Source organism: Brassica oleracea, chromosome C5 (genome assembly GCF_000695525.1).
Source record: "Brassica oleracea var. oleracea cultivar TO1000 chromosome C5, BOL, whole genome shotgun sequence".
NCBI classification, from domain to species: Eukaryota; Viridiplantae; Streptophyta; class Magnoliopsida; order Brassicales; family Brassicaceae; genus Brassica; species Brassica oleracea.
Genome location: NC_027752.1, coordinates 38,972,138 through 38,991,181, shown reverse-complemented (window position 1 = coordinate 38,991,181; position 19,044 = coordinate 38,972,138). Strand labels below are relative to the sequence as shown.

Here is a 19,044-nt window from a genome sequence, read left to right as displayed (position 1 = left end):
ATGTATACTAACATACTATTAAATACCGAACCACGCATCTGCGGTTGGGTGGCACAAGGCGTTCCGTGGATCTCTAAGAAACCCGAATTTAAATCCACTACTAACCCAGATAAATACGGCGCGTGGCCACCAGAACTTTTCACATTCTTTCTCCGAAGAAAAATTTACCTTGTTTTTTTACTATTAAATACCAAAACCAACATATCTGTGTGTATATATTTACATGAATAAAGATGAGTTCTATTCATCAGAATCAGATAACTCAAGAGGGCAAGAGCCATCATCAACATTAGCCAACGGGTTGAAATGTTCTGAGTTTGTATCCATGCACCCAGGAACAAGGTCCAGATTGCATCTATCTCCCTGAAATATGTTAAGAACCTTAAATATGTTAAAAAAGTGTATATAACAAATGAATTGTAGTATATATATAGTTGGTTAGATACATACTCCTTCGACCGTCAAGTTGGCAATCATAGTGCACCGTGTTGCAACTATGTTCGAGTCAGGAAATATTGCTCTCTCACAGGCTCCATCTTGGCTCAACTCTTTAGCTAGACCCTATTAATGAGTTTTTTGGGGTGTTAATGCACAAATAAATGAACAGTACTAGATTGTACGTCCAGTACCTCATTGAAGAACTCGATAGGTTTGTTTTGCCATCGCTTGGGGACTTGGAACTGAAGTCTGTATGGACCATCCCAATCGACACCATTGGTGAACGAGAATATCAAATTCACAGCTGAAAATAATTCATAGAAAAAAGAAAATGTCAAAAAATTATACTACTTATAAAGCTATTTTATCACATAAGAATTAGTAATGCTCTGGTTTTGATTATGTAAAAACGGACCATGCTTAGGAATGCAAATCTGCATAGTGTAAATGGGAGAATCGGCTTTGCCTCGATCTTTCTTAAGCATTGCTCTTGGTTCTCCACCACACATGATTGGTTGGTTAAATCCTCCTGCACCATTAGTAACCAGTTGAATAATTTCTTTCCATTTTCATTAGTCCATAGGACTGGATTATGTAAACCCCATAAATGAGTCTTAGTTACCAGCGTCAACTAATTTGGAAAATTTTCAAATAAAAGTTAATGAGATGGTGTATGAGAAACTCACCGTTGAAAGCAACCCCATAGTCCTCGTTAGGAGTGAGTTTGGTTGCAGCTGGATTGTAGAAAAGTTTCAACTTCTCACCCTAATTAATTTAAGAAAGTTTTATAAGAGGTTTGAGTTAACGAGCCTAAACTTTGATGTTAGCATGAGAAAATTGCTAGAGAAATTTACCGCGGTTGGAGGAAGCCCGTTCATGGTTTTCCAGAACACTGGAGCTGTCCCCATCTCGAACATTGCCCATGAAGGAAGCTTATATCTACACAAATTAATCAACCATCAACTATGTTAATCTATACTTTTATTCTTATATCAATCAAACTAACAAGAAGACATACTCTTTGATCTCTTCGAGGGGTGCAAGAGTGGTGGCAACAGCTTTTACTTGCAGCTCAAGTTTCCTCCTTGGAAATCTCCTCTGTATTGGACTAACCGTTGAACTGTACACTATATATGTGTTTTAAAAAGCATCAGATTTTACATGCTATAGATCATTGAGTATACAAATTAACAACAAAGAAGTAGAATAAGACTTACAAAAATTGCGTTTAGAGGATAAAGGCTGCGAAGGAGATACAAAAACGGCGGTGTTAGCAGCTGCAGCCATGGGAACCGATCTGATGATAAAACTCTTTTGAAATGGATGAATGAAGAGTAATTAATATATAGCTTCAAGATAAGGGTTTATTTACCACCACAGACACAAAATATCTTTTACAGATTTTTTTTTCTTGGCAGATGAAAACAAAGACTTTGAAGTCTCCTAAACAGAAATATCTTGTTTGAATTGTCGGAACCCATTCACATTCTTGGAATTTTCTTAATTAGATAAGGAGAAATGGGCCACAATCAAAGTAAAGCCCATTATAGGTTTATCAATCTAAGCCCAGGTTAAGAGAATCCGAATTTAAACTAACGGGGCGATTTGTTAAGTTGCCAAGAACATCAAGGACTATCACAGCAAAACCAAAAAGAGAAGATCCGTGGTTTAGTTGAGTGCCCCAAATTGGCAATCCAAATCCCTAGACCACCTTATCTTCTCTCTTTAGCCACAAAGACGAGATCTTTGGACACGTCTCTGTCACTACAACAACACAACAGCTTGTGAACATACAAAAAAGACCGACCCTGATTTTATACATAGTATATATGTAGGGTTTAACTACTCTCATCTTCTCCTTCTCTCGGCTATCACGTCAACAATGGCGTCTCTTCTGACCTCTCCCTTAACAAAGCCCAAACCTTTCTTCCTCTCTTCCCCTCCACGACCTCTAACCACACTACCGCCATTGAATATCGTCGGAATCTCACTCACCCACAACCAAAAGCTCGCTCCTTTCAAGCTCCCGAGCCTCGTCTCCTCCGCATTTAAGAAGAGAGATGTCGCCGCATCAGCTGCAGCTGCCGCGTCGGAGACGGGAGATGATTACAGAAGGATAATGCTTTCGGATGTGATGGTGAAGAAGAAAACGGACAAAGCGGTTTGGTGGGAAAGAGAGTGGACTTCGATGGATTTTGGCGCCGTTGCTGTGGTTGTCTCGATGCATTTGCTTAGCCTCTTGGCTCCGTTTCAGCTTAATTGGAGAGCTGTTTCGGTTGCTTTTGTGCTTTATATCGTCACGGGTCTTTTGGGGATTACTCTGTCGTTTCATAGGAATCTTACTCATAGAAGCTTCAAGCTTCCAAAGTGGCTTGAGTACTTGTTTGCTTATTGTGGAGCTCAGGCTCTTCAGGTGAGTGTAGTTTTGTCCTCTGTATAATGAATGGCATGTTGAGTTGTGTAATCGATGGTGTGTTGTTTTCTTCAGGGGCATCCGATTGATTGGGTGAGTACGCATAGGTACCATCATCAGTTCTGTGATTCGGACAAAGATCCTCATAGCCCACTTGAAGGGTTTTGGTTCAGTCACATGAATTGGATGTTTGATACTAATACTATCACGCAAAGGGTAATGAGGATTTGTTTTGTTTCTTTCTCATCTCAAAATTTGTCTGGAAAAGAGCAATCTGATGTTTTTTTCTTCTTTCAAGGTTGGAGAGCCTAATAATGTTGGGGATTTGGAGAAGCAGCCGTTCTATCAGTTCCTTAAAAACACCTACATTTGGCATCCGGTGGCTCTTGCGGCTGCTCTATACGCAATGGGTGGCTTCCCCTTCATCGTTTGGGGAATGGTATGTTACTTTGCATTTTGAATTCATCTCCGTTAATTTCAAGAACGAGATATAGATTAGGACTATGATGTGTGTTTTAGCTTGGCCAAAACAGAACTAGTCCGCCACCTTTTTTTTGTGTGGCTGACAGTCAATTTGGTCGGCCAAATCTTCTCCATTTGATCAACCTTTGTCAACTTGCCTTTTTGTCTTGTCGTTTAGTGCAACTTAGGTTATTGACCTTAGGCCACGCAAGTTGTGTTAGTTGAATAAAGCAGAGAACCACAAGTAAAAATATCTGATCTATCTGGCTTCATACTCTTCTCGTGTATGGGACTGAATTTGATTTTGCTTGTATTTAGAGACAAAATGCCATTTGTGCATATGCTTAAAAGTGTAAACTACATTTGCAATTTCCTAAACGGCACATGAAAAAACTTGATTTTCCTGACCTTTTATGTCTCATCCGTTAAAACTCTAAATCTTTTCTGTTTTTGTTTATTAATTGCAGGGTGTAAGAATAGTATGGGTATATCACATAACTTGGCTAGTAAACTCAGCTTGTCACGTTTGGGGAAACCAAGCTTGGAACACTGGAGATTTGTCTAAGAACAACTGGTAAAATTTATCATCCATCAAATCCTTAAACAACTTGATCCATTGAGATATATATATATATATAATTGTACTATGAATTATGATTTTTTTTCAGGTGGGTAGCAGCTCTAGCATTTGGAGAAGGATGGCACAACAATCACCATGCTTTCGAGTTCTCTGCTCGACATGGCCTTGAATGGTGGCAATTTGATATGACTTGGTACGTCGTTAGGCTCCTTCAAGCCATTGGATTAGCAACCGAAGTTAAGCTGCCATCAGAAGCTCAGAAACAAAGAATGGCACTTACCAGTGATTGATAGTAGAACTATGTGGTCATCACCGGAAATCAAAACTGTTGTACTATTCGAGCTATGAAAATTAAAGAGGTTTTGTTTTTTGGTGTTTTTACATATAATGGTATATATCTATGATTGTATGTGACAAACGATGAATCTTAAGTATCTATTATTACATTCAGTAACAAAAACAAAAAGAAAAATTCATACCTATACTATTAAAAGAGGATAATCCTCAAAAAATCTACTTATACCTATTCATTTTTGACCCAACGTACATAATATACAACCAAATATTATAGCAATCCCTTATTCTAAAAGGACAGAACTTAGGTGAACTTTTAAATTCAGTCCACCGTTTACTACCAATCAAAATGACACATAGATTATTAATTAAAAAAATATTAAATTAAATAAAAAATAGCTACAAAAAATTAAAACGCTAATTTTAACGACGCTAACGCTTCCAGCTAAACCCTAAACCCTAAATCTTAAATTCTAAACCCTATACCCTAAATTCTAAACCCAAATCCAAACTCCTAAACCCAAACCCTATACCCTAAACCCTAATCCTAGACCCTAAACCCAAATTATATACCTTAAACCCAAAAACTAGACAATAAACCTAAATTCTATATCTTAAACCCAAGTCGTAGACCGTAAATCCAAACCGTAAATCTTAAACCCAAATTATACCAACTTTATGCCAACTTTATACCAACTTCACACCGCCATGCGTTAAAGTTTTGGGGATTGCCGGATTGGTTAAGAGTTTGGGTATTGACTCCTTTTTGTACACGATCGTTCGAAGGAGAATTATGATTGTCATGGGGGAAAGGAAATAATATACAAACATCTTTGCTGTATTTATGTTACAAAACTGTGAATATGAAAGCCCTTTTTCAAAAAAAAAAAAAAACTGTGAATATGAGGGGTAAGTTTTGGAGGTCAAGGAGTTTATAAAAAAGAATCACTGATCATGATCACGGTGGCAAACACAGTTCCAGTCTGGATGATCGATAATATACAAATCTATTATTATAATTCCTACACTTATTAATAATGACTAATGATTCAAATATTATTTGCAGTGTAAAGGACCAAAATGATCTAGAATAAAAGTCGGATGATTTTAACTACATTTTCAAATATTGGATAGCCTAACAACATATTCTAATAATAAACATGTATCACATTTTTCATTTTAATCAAATAGTGTGATTAATGATAATACTTATAAGATTTTACTCTTTTAGAAAATGTAAATAATAGTTTTAAATAATTATATTTTATTTACAAAATATTACTGAATGCTTGAAATTTTATTTTAATTGAATTTGTCACTTCCCAAAAAAACTTATTTGACTAATTTGTGTACCAAATTAAGACTTTGGCTAAATAAATATTAAGATAAAAAAAATTAAATAATTTTTATTATAATTTAAATTTTAAATTCAAAATAAACGGAAAAATTATAATAACGAAAAACTAATACTGAAGTTTAACAATAATTATTTTTGTATGATCATTCTTTTCATTTTTAACAACATGGTAAAAGTTTTCATTAAAAATATAAATTAATATTTTATTTAATTTCATGTACAATTTAAAAGTATATCAAAATTTACTAATTTTTTGAAATAAAAAATTACCAGTTCTTTACGAGTTTTTAACGGATTAACCAGAGTATCAGATTGTGGGTTAATAATAATTTTTAATCATATTTTATCGCAAATCAGATTATATACAGGTAACAGATTTGCTGCGTATCTAGGTCGGATATGAAAATATTGACTTTACATATCCCGCTAATAAATAAAAAACAAAAGAAATTTTCTACGATGTAACTTAAAAATTAAGAGATTTCAAACCTTTCAAAATAGGATAATGAATAAAAGAGAAAATCATTCATTCATAAAAGTAATACACTACAATATTCGGATGAGAGTGTAAAATTTTATAATTATAAAACTAAATTTTGTTTGCATATATAGTAGAACCTCTATAAATTAATACTCGATAAAATAATAATCTCTATAAATTAATAAATTTCACCGGTTCCAATTTAGGTCGGTTCAAAATTTGACACAAATCGATGAAATACTAAGATAATATTTTTTTAGAAAATTCTATGTAAATATATGATCCCATTAAAATATTAATCTCTATAAACTAATAAATTTCGCCGGTTCTAATTTGAACCAATCCGGCAATCCCCAAAACTTTAACGCATGGAGGTGTGAAGTTGGTATAAAGTTGGTATAAATTTTGAACCGGTTCAAATTTTGATCCTTAATATATAGTTAATTCCCTGCATAAATTATCTTCTAGAAGTTGAATAATTCTCTCAAACTCTGCTCCTCCTACATCTCCTAATGCGAATAAACCTATAGTTCTTCTCAATAAATCGAGCTTTGGTGGGTCTCTATAAACACTAACATTATTAACAGAACAAAAAAATAAGAAACAGTTTCTCCAACGCATAAATGTAGCATGGTATGGACAAACTTCTTATGATAATGAATTTTGAACTTCTATAATTAGAATGAATACAAAAGGAAAGAAAAAAAATATGATGAAAAATTCATATTCTGTTTGGCCAAGGTGTCCACGGCAATTCTAGATACTCAACTGGTTTGAGCTTTGGAAACACGGTTTTGAAATCCCATTCAAGGCCTCTAAACAAGATCCCTTTCGGTGTCGCTTCATGAGCACATGAAGATTTAGGACACATCTCGGCGTCGAGATAAGTGTTTTCTATCACGAGTGTGGCGGTTCCTAAAGCGGACCGGAAACGGCAGATGTGAATCGCCGGTATCTTGCTTTCGCCTTTAATGAGAATGATTTGAAATGAAAACTGAGTTCCTGGTTTTGTAGATCGATGCCAACCATAGTCTTTGCGTCTGGACTGGCACCGATAGACGACTTCCGGGCGGAGCAGCCCGGTCATTGCATTACGTATTGTTATGTTCATGTTTACGTAGTCTGGTTCCTTGAGAGCCACGGTGTTGGAAGATACCATGATGGCTTGCAGAACAAGACACCACCGAGCTAGGGCTTTGATGATGTTTTTGTTATCATCCATCTTCTTGTTTTTGTGTTCTTGATTTTTCGTTAGTCCCTTTCTCATAAATAAAATACCATGATTTACCTGAAACCGAAGCTGTTGAACTTTTGTTCTTATTGTTTTTTTTTTTTTTGGAAAGAAACAAACAAACAAACGTTTTTTTTCCTGTCACATACAAACAAATGGTTACATATGCTAAAAATGAAGATTTAGTTTTGGATCATCAATCATAACAAGACTGCCAATGTTAGCTTTTATCTGTCGGTTCGATATTGTTTGGGGCTACTTTTAAGCAATCTCAGCTCTTGAGCGTCAACTCGGGGGTTTAAACCATCTTTGATAAGAAAAAGTCTAACCGAATGGGGCTGATCATAAAATGATGAGAGTTTATGGATTGGAAGAATATATTAGTCATTCTCATTATTTAAATCTTTGGGCGGCCAACAAACAGAGAAAAAACTACCAAATTCAATCATCTTATCGAAATGTCTGTATTGGAACTGACCTACTTTTGAATCGTCGTCTGTTTTTATCCGAAGGGGTTTTGCAAGACAAATCGAATCGTCTTTTGGAGAGAGAGAGAGAGAAGAGACGATTGGATTCAAACTGAAAAGAAGAAGATGAGTTCTGATTATAGTCGCCGGAGCTGTGGCGAGCAAGTACGGTTGGCGGAGACCAACGCAAACTCACACATGATGTTCTGGTTAACCGCGTCGGCGTAGGACGAGGATGGTGACGAATCCTCAGAGGATCGTGATCTTGATGAGGCGAGAGCAGAGAGCAGAGATTAACTGAGGCATCGTTTGCGTTTCAATCGTGAACTGAAATTGGGATTTGGTTTTGGATGGAGAGAGCAGAGAGCAATCTTTGGTTTTAAAAGAAATGGTATCATTTGCTTCTTGATGGAAAAATAATGTTATAATCTCTCCTCTCATGCTAACTCTTTGAACTTTATAAGATCATAGCATGAGTATTTGATACATTGTTTGTTTATCAGTTTCTGCGTTTGGTTTTAAAAGAGATGTCTATTTGATTGTTTCTTATCAGTATCGCGGTGTCTGTTTTGGTGATTGGACCGTGCGCCAGGACTTTGTGGCTCTTTCTTCTCCAAAGTAAAATCCGATTCTTTATTTTCTCTGTGTAACATTTACATGTTTATTATGACATTACAAGCTGAGGATTAAATTGTATATTCTCTTCTTTCTCTCCTGTAGTATACTCCCGCCATTGATATATGGAGCATAGGATGTATATTTGCAGAAATGCTCACGGGGAAGCCGCTGTTTCTTGGGAAGAATGTGGTGCACCAATTGGATATTATGACTGATTTGCTTGGTACTCCTTCACCCGAAGCTATCTCAAGGGTTAGTTGCTATTAATTAGTTCTAAAGTTCATCGTTTTTTATTTGTTTCCTACAATGTCTAAGCGTGGTGGAGTTTCTTTCAACTCTTACGAATTATGTGTTAAATATTTATAAGATATGAATATTTGTTTACTTGTGTTCTCCAGCTATGGTTTTATGGCTGGTAGTCTAGGCCTAGTTCCTGTCAGATTCATATAAATTGGTAGGAGACCTCAGGTCACAGGTATGTCAGTATGTGATCCGCCACATATGAGAATAATAGTGTTATCACATTGTAGAAGGAGACTTTGTAGCTCTTTTGTGTGGTACGTATACTTTATTAAGTTTTTGGGTTTTGTAGGAACTCCATGGACAGAAGAAGAACATCATCAAAGCATCTCTCTTTCATTTCAATTGGCAAGTGATTAGTATACTCTTCTTTTTATGCTTGTTAGAAATTGTTTAGGTTGGGAATTAAATGGAATTTAGTGTCATCTAGTTGTTCGTTGAGTAGAAGTGCTTTGTCAGGTTAGATGTTAATGCTTCTGCTTATGCTTGATAACCTGTAATGAAAGGAACACTTCCACCTCAACACTAAGTTAATGCTTCTGTTTATGCTACCTATTGATGTATTGTTGGTCACTTCATAAGTTAAAAATATGTATGGTGTAATGAAAATCACATTGTGCTTACTCTCTTCTCTTCTTTTTCCTTTTGTTTCTCTTCACCAATTTCACTAAGATTTTATATTATGTCATATTTGTTTAAATTTTATAAAAACTAATCATTCAACTTAGAAAAAATAAAAATTAAGAACTTCAAAGAGGTTCTCCCATTAGACCATGCTAAATTAAATTACATTACTAGAGGTTCTAGACTTCACAAATTACACAATTAATTATTAAACTAATCATTTATAATTTATAATGAAACTTCTTAAGCGATAATGTGTTTGAAGAAAAGTCACTAGTTTTAGACTTTTAGTCAAAAAAAAGAAAGAAAAGTGACTAGTTTATCTTCCATCAGTTGATTCCTAGTTTTTCCACGCATTAACTGTTGAGTATTACTGGTCAACAGTCAAGGTCTTCCGCTTTATCATTCTACATTCTTCCACTTCCAACGTGAAGCGCTTTGATGTCCCCTTCCAACATTTGTCTATGTCGTATTGTTCCACGGGCTAAATGTCACCTCTCAATTTGTTAATATCAACTCTTTGGACGACCGGCATTGAGAAGAAACTACTAATTTTCCAACACTATCATCTTATCAAATAGTTTGTGTTGACATTGACTTACTACGAGTGGGTAGGTTAATATTAACCTTTTTTTTTTTGAACAAATTTTTTTTTTTTTGAACAAATGTAAATATTAACTTAGAACGAAAATTTTGATCTCGAGAGATATTAAGTGTTTGAAGAAAAGTCACTAGTATCTTTCATCATTTTTAATATCTTGTTTCTCACGCAATGTTGAATACTACTATTCCACCTCAAAAAGCCTATTTAACGGATACGACCGGTTGATTACTCAGTACTCACATGCACTAACACAATGGTTTCTCTATCGACTTCACTCAAATCACTATCTCCCTTTTCTTCAGCGATACTTTCCACAAGACCACCATCAAAACACAACCCTAACAATCTCATCTTCTCTTCTTATAACAAACCTAACTCAAAACTCCATTTTACCAAGAGATTAGTTGTTGCTTGCAAGAAACCAACCTTCACTGCCGAGGATGCACTGAGAGAGACAACCCTAACGGAGGAAAGCCACCGGAAAGTACCATTTTCGGAGGTTGTGAGAAAGAAGCGAGTATTTTGGGAAAGGAGATGGAATTATTGGGATGTGAGTAGAGCAATAGGGATACTTGGTGTTCATCTTCTCAGCCTATATGCACCTTTTCACTTCAACTGGTCGGCTTTTCGTGTAGCGGTTGGTCTCAGTGTCATTGCTGGAACCGGGATCACGTTGTCTTATCACCGGAATCTATCACACCGGAGTTTTGTTCTGCCTAAATGGCTAGAATATCTCTTTGCTTGGTGTGGCACACTTGCTTTTCAGGTTTGAAAAAATAAAACAATAAATTAAACTCACTACACGAATATGTTATGTGAGCATAGCTTAATGTTACATTGGTTATATATATATATATATATATATATGTACAGGGAGATCCAATAGAGTGGGTGAGCAATCATCGTTACCATCACCAATACAGTGATACAGATCGTGATCCTCATACTCCTCTCCATGGTTTTTGGTTTAGTTATTTCCTATGGATCTTTGACACTGGTTCTATTCTCCAAAATGTAATTAATCAGTAATCCACATGTTCTAATTCTATCATCAGTTGAAATAATAAGTAGGTCTAAATCATGAGTTGTAATATAAACAGTGTGGAGGGGAACAAAACGCAGCCGATTTAGTGAGACAACCTTTTTATAGGTTTCTACAAAGAACATGGATTTTGAACAACCTTGCACTTTCCCTTCTCCTTTACATCTTCGGTGGCTTTCCTTTCCTCGTATGGGGAGTGGTAACTTTGTTGATTTTCTCCTCTTTTTAATCTTATATAAATAATAGTTACTCCTAAATCTCAATAGAAATTATCTGTGACAGGGAGTTAGAACTGTATTTGTGCTACATTCCACATTTCTGATGACCGCAGCTTCGCATACATGGGGAACGCAGCCATGGAAAACTGGAGATCTCTCCAAGAACACTTGGTAAGAAGTAATTCATAAACACGACTATAGTCTAGATATTATGTTTTTTTTTTAAATACTTTTGAGCTGTTAATAATGAATGTCGCGAAAATAATTGGAGGTGGCTGGCGATAGTAACACTAGGGGAGAGCTGGCACAATAACCATCATGCATTTGAGTTCTCGGCTAGGCATGGACTTGAGTGGTGGCAGATTGACATTACTTGGTACTTTATTCGTCTTCTCCAAGCTCTTGGACTGGCCACAAATGTTAAGTTAGTTACCGAAGCTCACAAGCAGAGATTCACTTGTGATGGATGAATATTATATTTGCATGGTCAAGTCTTCTCGTATAAGTTAAGGGAAGAGGTGTGTTTGAAGGAATACGATACCATGTACTATATCTATATGAGGTGCGTTTGAGGAAATACAATACCATGTATGTACTATACTTATAGTTATATGAGAAGTTGAGCATGCACTGTTTTATATTTATCAATATGTTATATAATATACAAGTAGAGCATGCAACTTTAACTACCATTAGGTCTTCGCATTGATCACTTTTGATTAACCTTTCCACTTCATTGTCTTTGACTTCGTATAGTTTTCTAACCTATTCAAACGAGTACGATCGGTTGATTGCTCCCGCTACTTCAACTCCCGACATTCTTTTCTGACTATTTTACTCAAACCAATCACCCTTTTCTCTTCACCTCCGTACACTTGTTCAAGAGCGACGATCAAAGCACAGTAACATAGAGATTTGTTATTTGTTATTTAAAAGATTTAAGGTTTCGTTCTTATCTTCCCTTCCGTAAGATACAAAATCAAGTGTGTCAATGGTAACAAACAAAAGAATATACAGAAACTTACAGAACTAAAGAATATCAGCGAATTTGATAAGAATTGGGTTTTGTTTATCCTGGATCATGAACAACTAAAGCAAAATAAACGAGGGCAAGTACACACTTAGGGTCTCATGCATTTGACTAGAACATCTACAAATCTCTTGTACATGTGTTGCTTCATGTACATCTTCTCAACCTTCTTACGTCCTTCGCTTCCTAGCTGTAGCCTTGTAGATGGGTTTCTAAGCAGAAACAAGAGATTCTGAGCTAGCACTTTGTTACCTAGCCTCCCCACAGGGTGTAGCAGCCCTGTCACATTGTGCTCCACTATCTCCTTTGTTCCTCCTGCGTCTGTTCCAAGCACCTGGTCCCATGAAAAAGAAAAAAACAATGATTAGGATGAACAACATTTCATTTTCGTCTATCAAAATCATTTGTTCTCACCGGAAGACCATAAGCCATTGCTTCGATAGTCACTCTCCCAAATGTTTCACCAATTCCCTGTTTCACAGATTGATCAAAAGCAAAAACGAGACTTGAACAACGCTCTGTTTTATGTAAAGCCATAAAAGGATCAAGATAAGAAACGTTACCTGGGAGTTTGTTACGTAGACATCTGCTGCAGAGTATAGTGAGGCAACACGAGTGGTCGCTAAAGTCCACACAACCGAGTTCGATAAGTTTCCGTTCTTTGACAAGAAGTTCAACATTTCCTTAACGTATGCAACTTTGTTGCTCTTGGACCCAACTGATCCAAGAAGAAGCTTAAGGTCTTGTTTCTGTGTTACGTTGGCAGAGAACAGCAGCTTCCTTTTACCGGTGGCAGACAGAACAGACGGATTATCAACAACACGAGACTTGATTTTCATCTTTCTTGCTGAACCTCTTAACCGATGTCTGACTGAAAGACTAATCTTTTCTTTCTTGATGCCATTGAGGTTCTTGATTTTGGACTGAGTACCTTTAGCAACTTGTTCTGGTTCATTTGCTCTTTCTAGTGCCAAGGCGGCAGATTCAAGGAGAAGAAGTTGTCCTTTCGTCGGATTAATGCTGCTAAGAGACATCACAAGCATATCTTTATCTGTCAAACCAAATTCCTTTCTGACTGATTCACGTAGTGCTTGTCTTTTCGCCTTCATCATCTCTGTGGTCAGTGTTGGAGTATTCAGCGAACTGGAAATCCCGGCTACGAAAGCCAACTCATCATTAACAGAGAGCGAAACGATAACTGGCTGAGACCTAAGCTTTATGTGCTCCTCTTCGCACCATGTTAACCACTGTTTGCTCTGTACTTCAGATAGAAAAATAAGCAGCTTCACCCGGTCAAGTACAGGCTTTGCCCGATCAAAGTACTCTCTCCGGTTCTCCATTACCCACCAAGCTATTTGACTTCCACCAGCTGGAAAGTGATCCATGTATTGATCTGCGAGAAAAGAAGATTCAAGAAAACATGTATTGAATGAGCTAGTACACATTTATAAACATGAAAAATTAAAATAAGTTCGTGTAAGTAGTGATGTCAAAGAATCAGCATACCAATCCATGTAGCACAAACAGCTGATCCTGCAACGACAAGATCTGCTTTCATGGCGGTTTTGAAGCTGAGTTCTCCTTTATCTTCAACCACTTTGATCCTTCTCCTTATGAGCTCTTGCAACAAACCACCCCTTCTGCTCAGAACCACCGCATAGACCGTTGCGCCACAGCTCATAAGCTCGGAAGCCAGCTCCATCATCGAGATTGGAGCACCGGTCATTGAAAGCTCATGGAAAAGCAGGACGAATCTCCTCGACCAAACAAGGCGTTTAAAGTCTGACTTCCTGTCACACGTCCCTGATCGCTTCTGCGGACTCCACTCAAGAATCTTATCCTCTAGTGATCCAAAAGAACCAAAAAGCTTACCATAGGTAACATTCGTCTTTGGAAGCTCTGGATCTTGCTCATCCAAGTCCTCCACAACTTTTCTCACCTTCTGAGTCTTACTACGTGAGCTACGACCAGCCTTTCTCCTTCTCCTCCTCCTGGCACTCAAGCTTCGCCTAGGTGTGACATCCTCTTTCTTGGCCAGAGCCACATGCATCTTCTTATTAACATCCACATGTACTACATTAGTACCATCCACTACTCGTTTACTCTGCTCCACATGCAAAACATCTTCCCTAAGTTTGCCCCCAAAGCGCAAGAACTCAACTTTGTTATCATCAACATGCGCCCATCTAGACTGAACATAGAATCCAAGATAGGTCCAGAGAGTAATTAAAAGCAGCCAATAGAGCAGCCGGTTACTTCTGAACCACTGAAGAGCTCCGCCATTAGCTTTGACCTCTCTACGTGGAGTCCTGCCAGAATGTACTCTCCTGAATGTAGGTGAGCCCCTTGGAGGTGACGACTTGAAGCTACCTAGTCGCAGTGGTGATAGACGTAGATCCTCCATAGTTTCTTGATTACAACAATAGCATCATCAATATCCTAACACGGCAAGAATTAGAAATCAATCATCAGCATGCTATCAAATTAGTATGATTCAGATATTTATATGTAGTTTCGCTTGTTGTGATCGAAGTTCGTCAAAGTGCTTGTTTCCTAACTAACCGCTACGTTCTCGAATTCGAATTTGATCAATGAGATCGCGTTTGTTCGTTCGTTCGAGAGAAATCAATTCCAGTTTCAAGATCGAGATCTTAGCAGCGAGTAACTTACTATCGGCGAAGCTAAGCGAACCTTCGATGATCCGAATGATGGAGCTGCTTGCTCTGAAGTAGAGAGAAACTAAGATTGAGGCGAATCTTGAGAAATCTACGATCGAAAAAGTAAAACGTAAAGTCAATGTTCAATCAACGAAGCTAGACGAAAGTCATACGGTGCAAAGAGAGGAGAAACAACGCAAAAGCTTGAAGAAGAAGCAGAGACGAAGATGAAGGAGAAAGATAATACAATGCAGAGAGTATTCACCTGCGAGTCTAAAGCTTGGGCCGTTCCAATTCCAAGAGCTGAACAGAATCGCCGGGAGAGAGAGAGAGAGAGAGAGAGAGAGAGAGCTCGGCGTTAAACTGAGTCAGAGCTGCGCAAGTGGCTAATTTTTTCCGTTTCTTTTTTTTTTTTTTGAGCAACAATTTTTTTCCGTTTCTTATTAATTGATTTTCCCCAGTTGTTTGTTGTTGGTTCTTCTCAATTAATCATTGTTAGCTGACGTCGTCAAGTCAATAATTAATCAGTGGTTCACACGTGCTAGCAACTCGTGTGGATTGCAAATGCTCTGTTTCATTATTTCCTGGGGTACTGTACTGTATGAACTTCAAAGAAAAATTGTAGAATTAAAGGACTAAACTGAAAAAAAAAGAAATCATGAAAAGGAATCGATCTAAGTATTAAAAATAATATTTTCTCACTCAAATTTTAGTTAGTTAATTCCTTGAAACCACGGCCCTTAAACCACATAATCTGCTGAATTTTAATGATAAATGTAGCCGACACCAAAAAAAAAATACATATATTGAAGTGGTTAACTTTTTGGCCGTCGTTTCATTGAATTATCAGAAAATGGTGAACTAATAATCTCTATATAATAATGTGATTTGTTTAATAAACTTAAGTTGAAAGAAAAAAGGGAGGAAAAAACTGAAAATTTGATTTTTGCCCCTCAACTTTTATTTCTTTCCAATTGTGACCCCTACCATTATTATTCGCATCTACTGCTGCTAGCCACATCATACTCCTTGTAAGCCTGAGAAGAAGTCGTACCAGATCGTCTCCGACTACTTCAAATTCAAAAGCTTCTTGACGTAAAAGATTCTGATACATGTTAGCAAAAAAAAAAAAAAATTCTGATACACAACGCATCTCCTCGTTGAGCCAGAGTCTTAGCGAACGCAAACTCAGCGTCCAGGCCTCTCTGCTTCTCCATTACAGATTCTCTGAGAAAGTTGGCACGGGTTTGCACAAGCTGGATTCTCTGAGAGTGAGATGACACTTGTTTGATCGGGAAACGGTACGGAACGAGAGAACGTTCGATTTTAGATGTGGGTTTAAGCAAAGACGTCTTATTATAGATCAGAAGAGTGTTTCGTCGGTTACAAGGAAAGGAAATATATAAACTGAAAGGTGCCGGAGCCTCGAAGGCTTTGCCGGAGAGATACAACAAGGCGAGACAACAAAGGTAAAACCCTAATCTAGCCGCCCAGTGAGTATCAGTGATATCGGATCCCTTTCTCGTTGTGTTCCCTTCCCTTTATATAGTTGACCTCGTACTCTCCCATGACCTAGTTTGCGTCGTCTCCGTGGGCTTTTGACTCGATGGGCCGAGAAGCCCACATTGTCTCGAGTAGCCGTTGAGTCGAGGATGCTTAGACGCGCGTTTCGAACCGTCGAGCCGAGACACCGTTTCGTTCTGAGTGGGCTGGGCCGTCTGTTCTTCGGGCCTCGAGGGATGTCGAATCCACCCTCTACAGTAAGTCCCCCCAGTTCATCGAGATGAGCGTCTCGTTGATCTTGATGAATTTAGAAGGTTAATGGCTTGGAAGGACAGACGGGTCGCCTCAAAGATAAATTGCCGGATTGGGCATCGCGAGGCATCGTTAAGTATTTCGCTCTGTCGCGCGGTTTGATCAAGTCTAACCAAACCGGCTTTGGTTTGGTTAGATCCGATTTTGCCCCAGATGCTGGTTCGACTCGGAGTTGGGCCGGTTATGTCGGGAAACCGAATCGACGCTTCGGTTTCCTAGGCGGCTAAAATACTGTTCCCAGGCCCACGTAGGTATCATGATGACGCCTCGGGGAAGTACCCCATCTCTCCCTTATAAATACTTGATCGTTTCTCTCCTCCCCTATTCTTCTCCACGTTATCCAGGTACTCGCTCTCTCTCTTTCCCTCCACTTCTCTCTCTAGGTTGTTGTTGTAATATAGATAGCGATATGTCGTCTGTAAGGGGAAACCAAGCCGAGCCGCAGGCTTGCGATAGAGACGGTTCTGGCGGTGCGAGAGACGGAGTCCTTCCTGCTCACTATACGCCGACGTGTTATTATCCTGGGGAAATCTTCGAAGAGCTGCCGGCGATAGCTCCCGAGTATCTGCGCTCTCCGGATGTGAGAGGTCAGGCTTGGGAGAACGTTATGAAGACGCAATCGACGCCCAACAGCGTGAAGAGGCTTCTGAGGGAGCGCCGGGGATTTGGGGTGACTTTCTTGATTCCTTCGGCGAGCCAAAGGCCTTGGTCGCCGCCGGTTGGGTATCAATACGTCTATGAGTCCTATTTTCGTGACGATACAAAGCTTTGGTTCCCAATTCCCCGACTAGTCACGGCATACGCGAGGCGCCGAGATGCAGCGATAAGTCAATTTTTGAATTGTTTGTGGCGTATTGCAGTTGCTTTGTTGGTTATGGCTGCCGAGATCGATACGTTCGTACCTTTGAAGAATTGACGTCCGTGAGTTCATTGGAGGATGGCCTCCTATCGATAAAAATGCGGCCAAGCTACAACGTGATAGGGGGGCATCCTAATAAGACGCTCGATTGGCAGAGGTCCTACTTCTATGTTAAATGCGACAATTTTGCCTTCGAGGACCCTCCAGACGACGACTACCGTGTCTTGTGGAACACTTTGCTTGGTAGAACGCTTTCGTTAACTCGTTTCATTTCTTCGCGTACTAACTGCCTTCTATTTTTTCTTTGTAGCCGACCATCCGACTTCTCGTGAATACCCGGAAGAGTTTCTTGCGAACGCTCGTGCTATCGCGAGACTCGCTCAAGACCACTGGGGGAATATTTCTTGGGAGAGGGTTCGCCGTTCGATCGACCGTATTTCCAGGAGTAAGTCCATTGTTTTTTTATAAGTCGCGCTGTGGGCTTCTACTCTCTCCTTGTTGAATTATTATTATTTTTTTTTAACGTGTCCTTTGCAGGGGATTGGGATTCGAGTTACCTTCTGTCGGTTAACAAAACCAAGAGACGTATTTCGCTGTTCACCGTTGAGGAGCAGAAGAAGATCAACGCAGCAAGAAAGATGAGGGGCCTTCCGGATCTGAGCGCTATGATGGCGGGAGAGCTTGGCTTATCGCGTGCCGAGCCGTTGGTGCCTCCCAGCGAGTTGGTCACTGACGACGTGAATCTCGCGAGTTCTGACCATCGCGAGTCCTCGCTTGTTGTTGCCGCTGCTCCTAAAAAGAAAAAGAGCAAGAAAAGAGCCCATGACAAGCCGCCTGTCGATGATGACCGCGAGACTCTTCCAGAGGGAGGCGATCGTTCGGAGGGTGCAGAGCCGCCGACGAAGAAGAGAAAGAAGAAGAAGCGGCTATCCTTGGAGGATAGCGTCACGGGTCGAGACAGTGGAATCGCTTCCTCCCCTCCTCCATCCGATCCGACTAACGGGCCCTCTCTCAACTTGGCCCTAGCGGATGAAACTCGAAGCGTCTCACCCGAGGGTCCGCTTCAGGAGAAAAAGTCGAAGCAAACCGGCGAGCAAGGGACGACCAAGCGCCAAGTTTCCCCGTTGCTATTTCATCGAACCCTGGGAAGTCGGTCCCCGGTCCATCGACTGGTGGTATTCTGTTCGTAAGGAAGACTTTGAGAGTCGAATTTCTTGACCGTGTTTCGTTTGAGTATGACGGGCCAACTCCTCTCGTCTACGCTCCTCACAAATGCGCGGAATTGGTCAGCCAGATCAAGTGCGGCCCAAAGCCCTTTCCGCCGGTCGCTGACCTAATCTTCAAGGATGAGTATGTCGACGCCGCTCGCACCAAGTTGTTGGTAAGATTTTCCTTCGGTTCTTTTGTTCTTCCTATTACATACTCATTTTCTTTGTCAAATTCTTTGGTTTTCGTGTCTCGCAGTGTGACGGGGTTTCGAACTTCGTCATCGTGGAATACGACTCTGCGCTGAAGGAAGCGCTTGCTGAGTCAGAGAAGCTGAAGAAGACGGTG

General features: G+C 39.2%; 5 protein-coding genes across 5 annotated transcripts; 2 read left to right on the top strand and 3 right to left on the bottom strand.

Moving 5' to 3' along the window:
• Positions 1 to 87: 87 nt before the first annotated feature.
• LOC106296115 lies at positions 88 to 1,846 on the bottom strand. Its single transcript, XM_013732173.1, has 8 exons — positions 1,656 to 1,846; positions 1,457 to 1,565; positions 1,293 to 1,377; positions 1,125 to 1,203; positions 854 to 967; positions 630 to 742; positions 451 to 561; positions 88 to 363 (listed from the first exon to the last, which is right to left on the bottom strand). Exons 1-8 carry the CDS (start codon positions 1,723 to 1,725, stop codon positions 241 to 243), a joined length of 804 nt encoding a protein of 267 aa, XP_013587627.1. The 5' UTR covers positions 1,726 to 1,846; the 3' UTR covers positions 88 to 240.
• A 316-nt stretch (positions 1,847 to 2,162) lies between these two features.
• LOC106295907 (palmitoyl-monogalactosyldiacylglycerol delta-7 desaturase, chloroplastic-like) lies at positions 2,163 to 4,339 on the top strand. The gene is made up of 5 exons (XM_013731919.1): positions 2,163 to 2,851; positions 2,927 to 3,067; positions 3,150 to 3,290; positions 3,781 to 3,887; positions 3,982 to 4,339. Exons 1-5 carry the CDS (start codon positions 2,321 to 2,323, stop codon positions 4,181 to 4,183), a joined length of 1,122 nt encoding a protein of 373 aa, XP_013587373.1. The 5' UTR covers positions 2,163 to 2,320; the 3' UTR covers positions 4,184 to 4,339.
• Positions 4,340 to 6,746: 2,407 nt separating this feature from the next.
• LOC106292277 lies at positions 6,747 to 7,247 on the bottom strand. Its single transcript, XM_013727880.1, has one exon. The coding sequence runs from the start codon at positions 7,245 to 7,247 to the stop codon at positions 6,747 to 6,749; it is 501 nt and encodes a 166-aa protein (XP_013583334.1).
• A 2,875-nt stretch (positions 7,248 to 10,122) lies between these two features.
• On the top strand, positions 10,123 to 11,698 carry LOC106293674 (delta-9 acyl-lipid desaturase 1-like). The gene is made up of 5 exons (XM_013729339.1): positions 10,123 to 10,635; positions 10,743 to 10,883; positions 10,970 to 11,110; positions 11,194 to 11,300; positions 11,401 to 11,698. Exons 1-5 carry the CDS (start codon positions 10,123 to 10,125, stop codon positions 11,597 to 11,599), a joined length of 1,101 nt encoding a protein of 366 aa, XP_013584793.1. The 3' UTR covers positions 11,600 to 11,698.
• A 461-nt stretch (positions 11,699 to 12,159) lies between these two features.
• LOC106296120 lies at positions 12,160 to 15,219 on the bottom strand. Its single transcript, XM_013732179.1, has 6 exons — positions 15,082 to 15,219; positions 14,830 to 14,925; positions 13,666 to 14,598; positions 12,723 to 13,552; positions 12,574 to 12,630; positions 12,160 to 12,493 (listed from the first exon to the last, which is right to left on the bottom strand). The coding sequence occupies exons 3-6, from the start codon at positions 14,561 to 14,563 to the stop codon at positions 12,251 to 12,253; spliced, it is 2,028 nt and encodes a 675-aa protein (XP_013587633.1). The 5' UTR covers positions 14,564 to 14,598; positions 14,830 to 14,925; positions 15,082 to 15,219; the 3' UTR covers positions 12,160 to 12,250.
• Between the last annotated feature and the right edge of the window lie 3,825 nt (positions 15,220 to 19,044).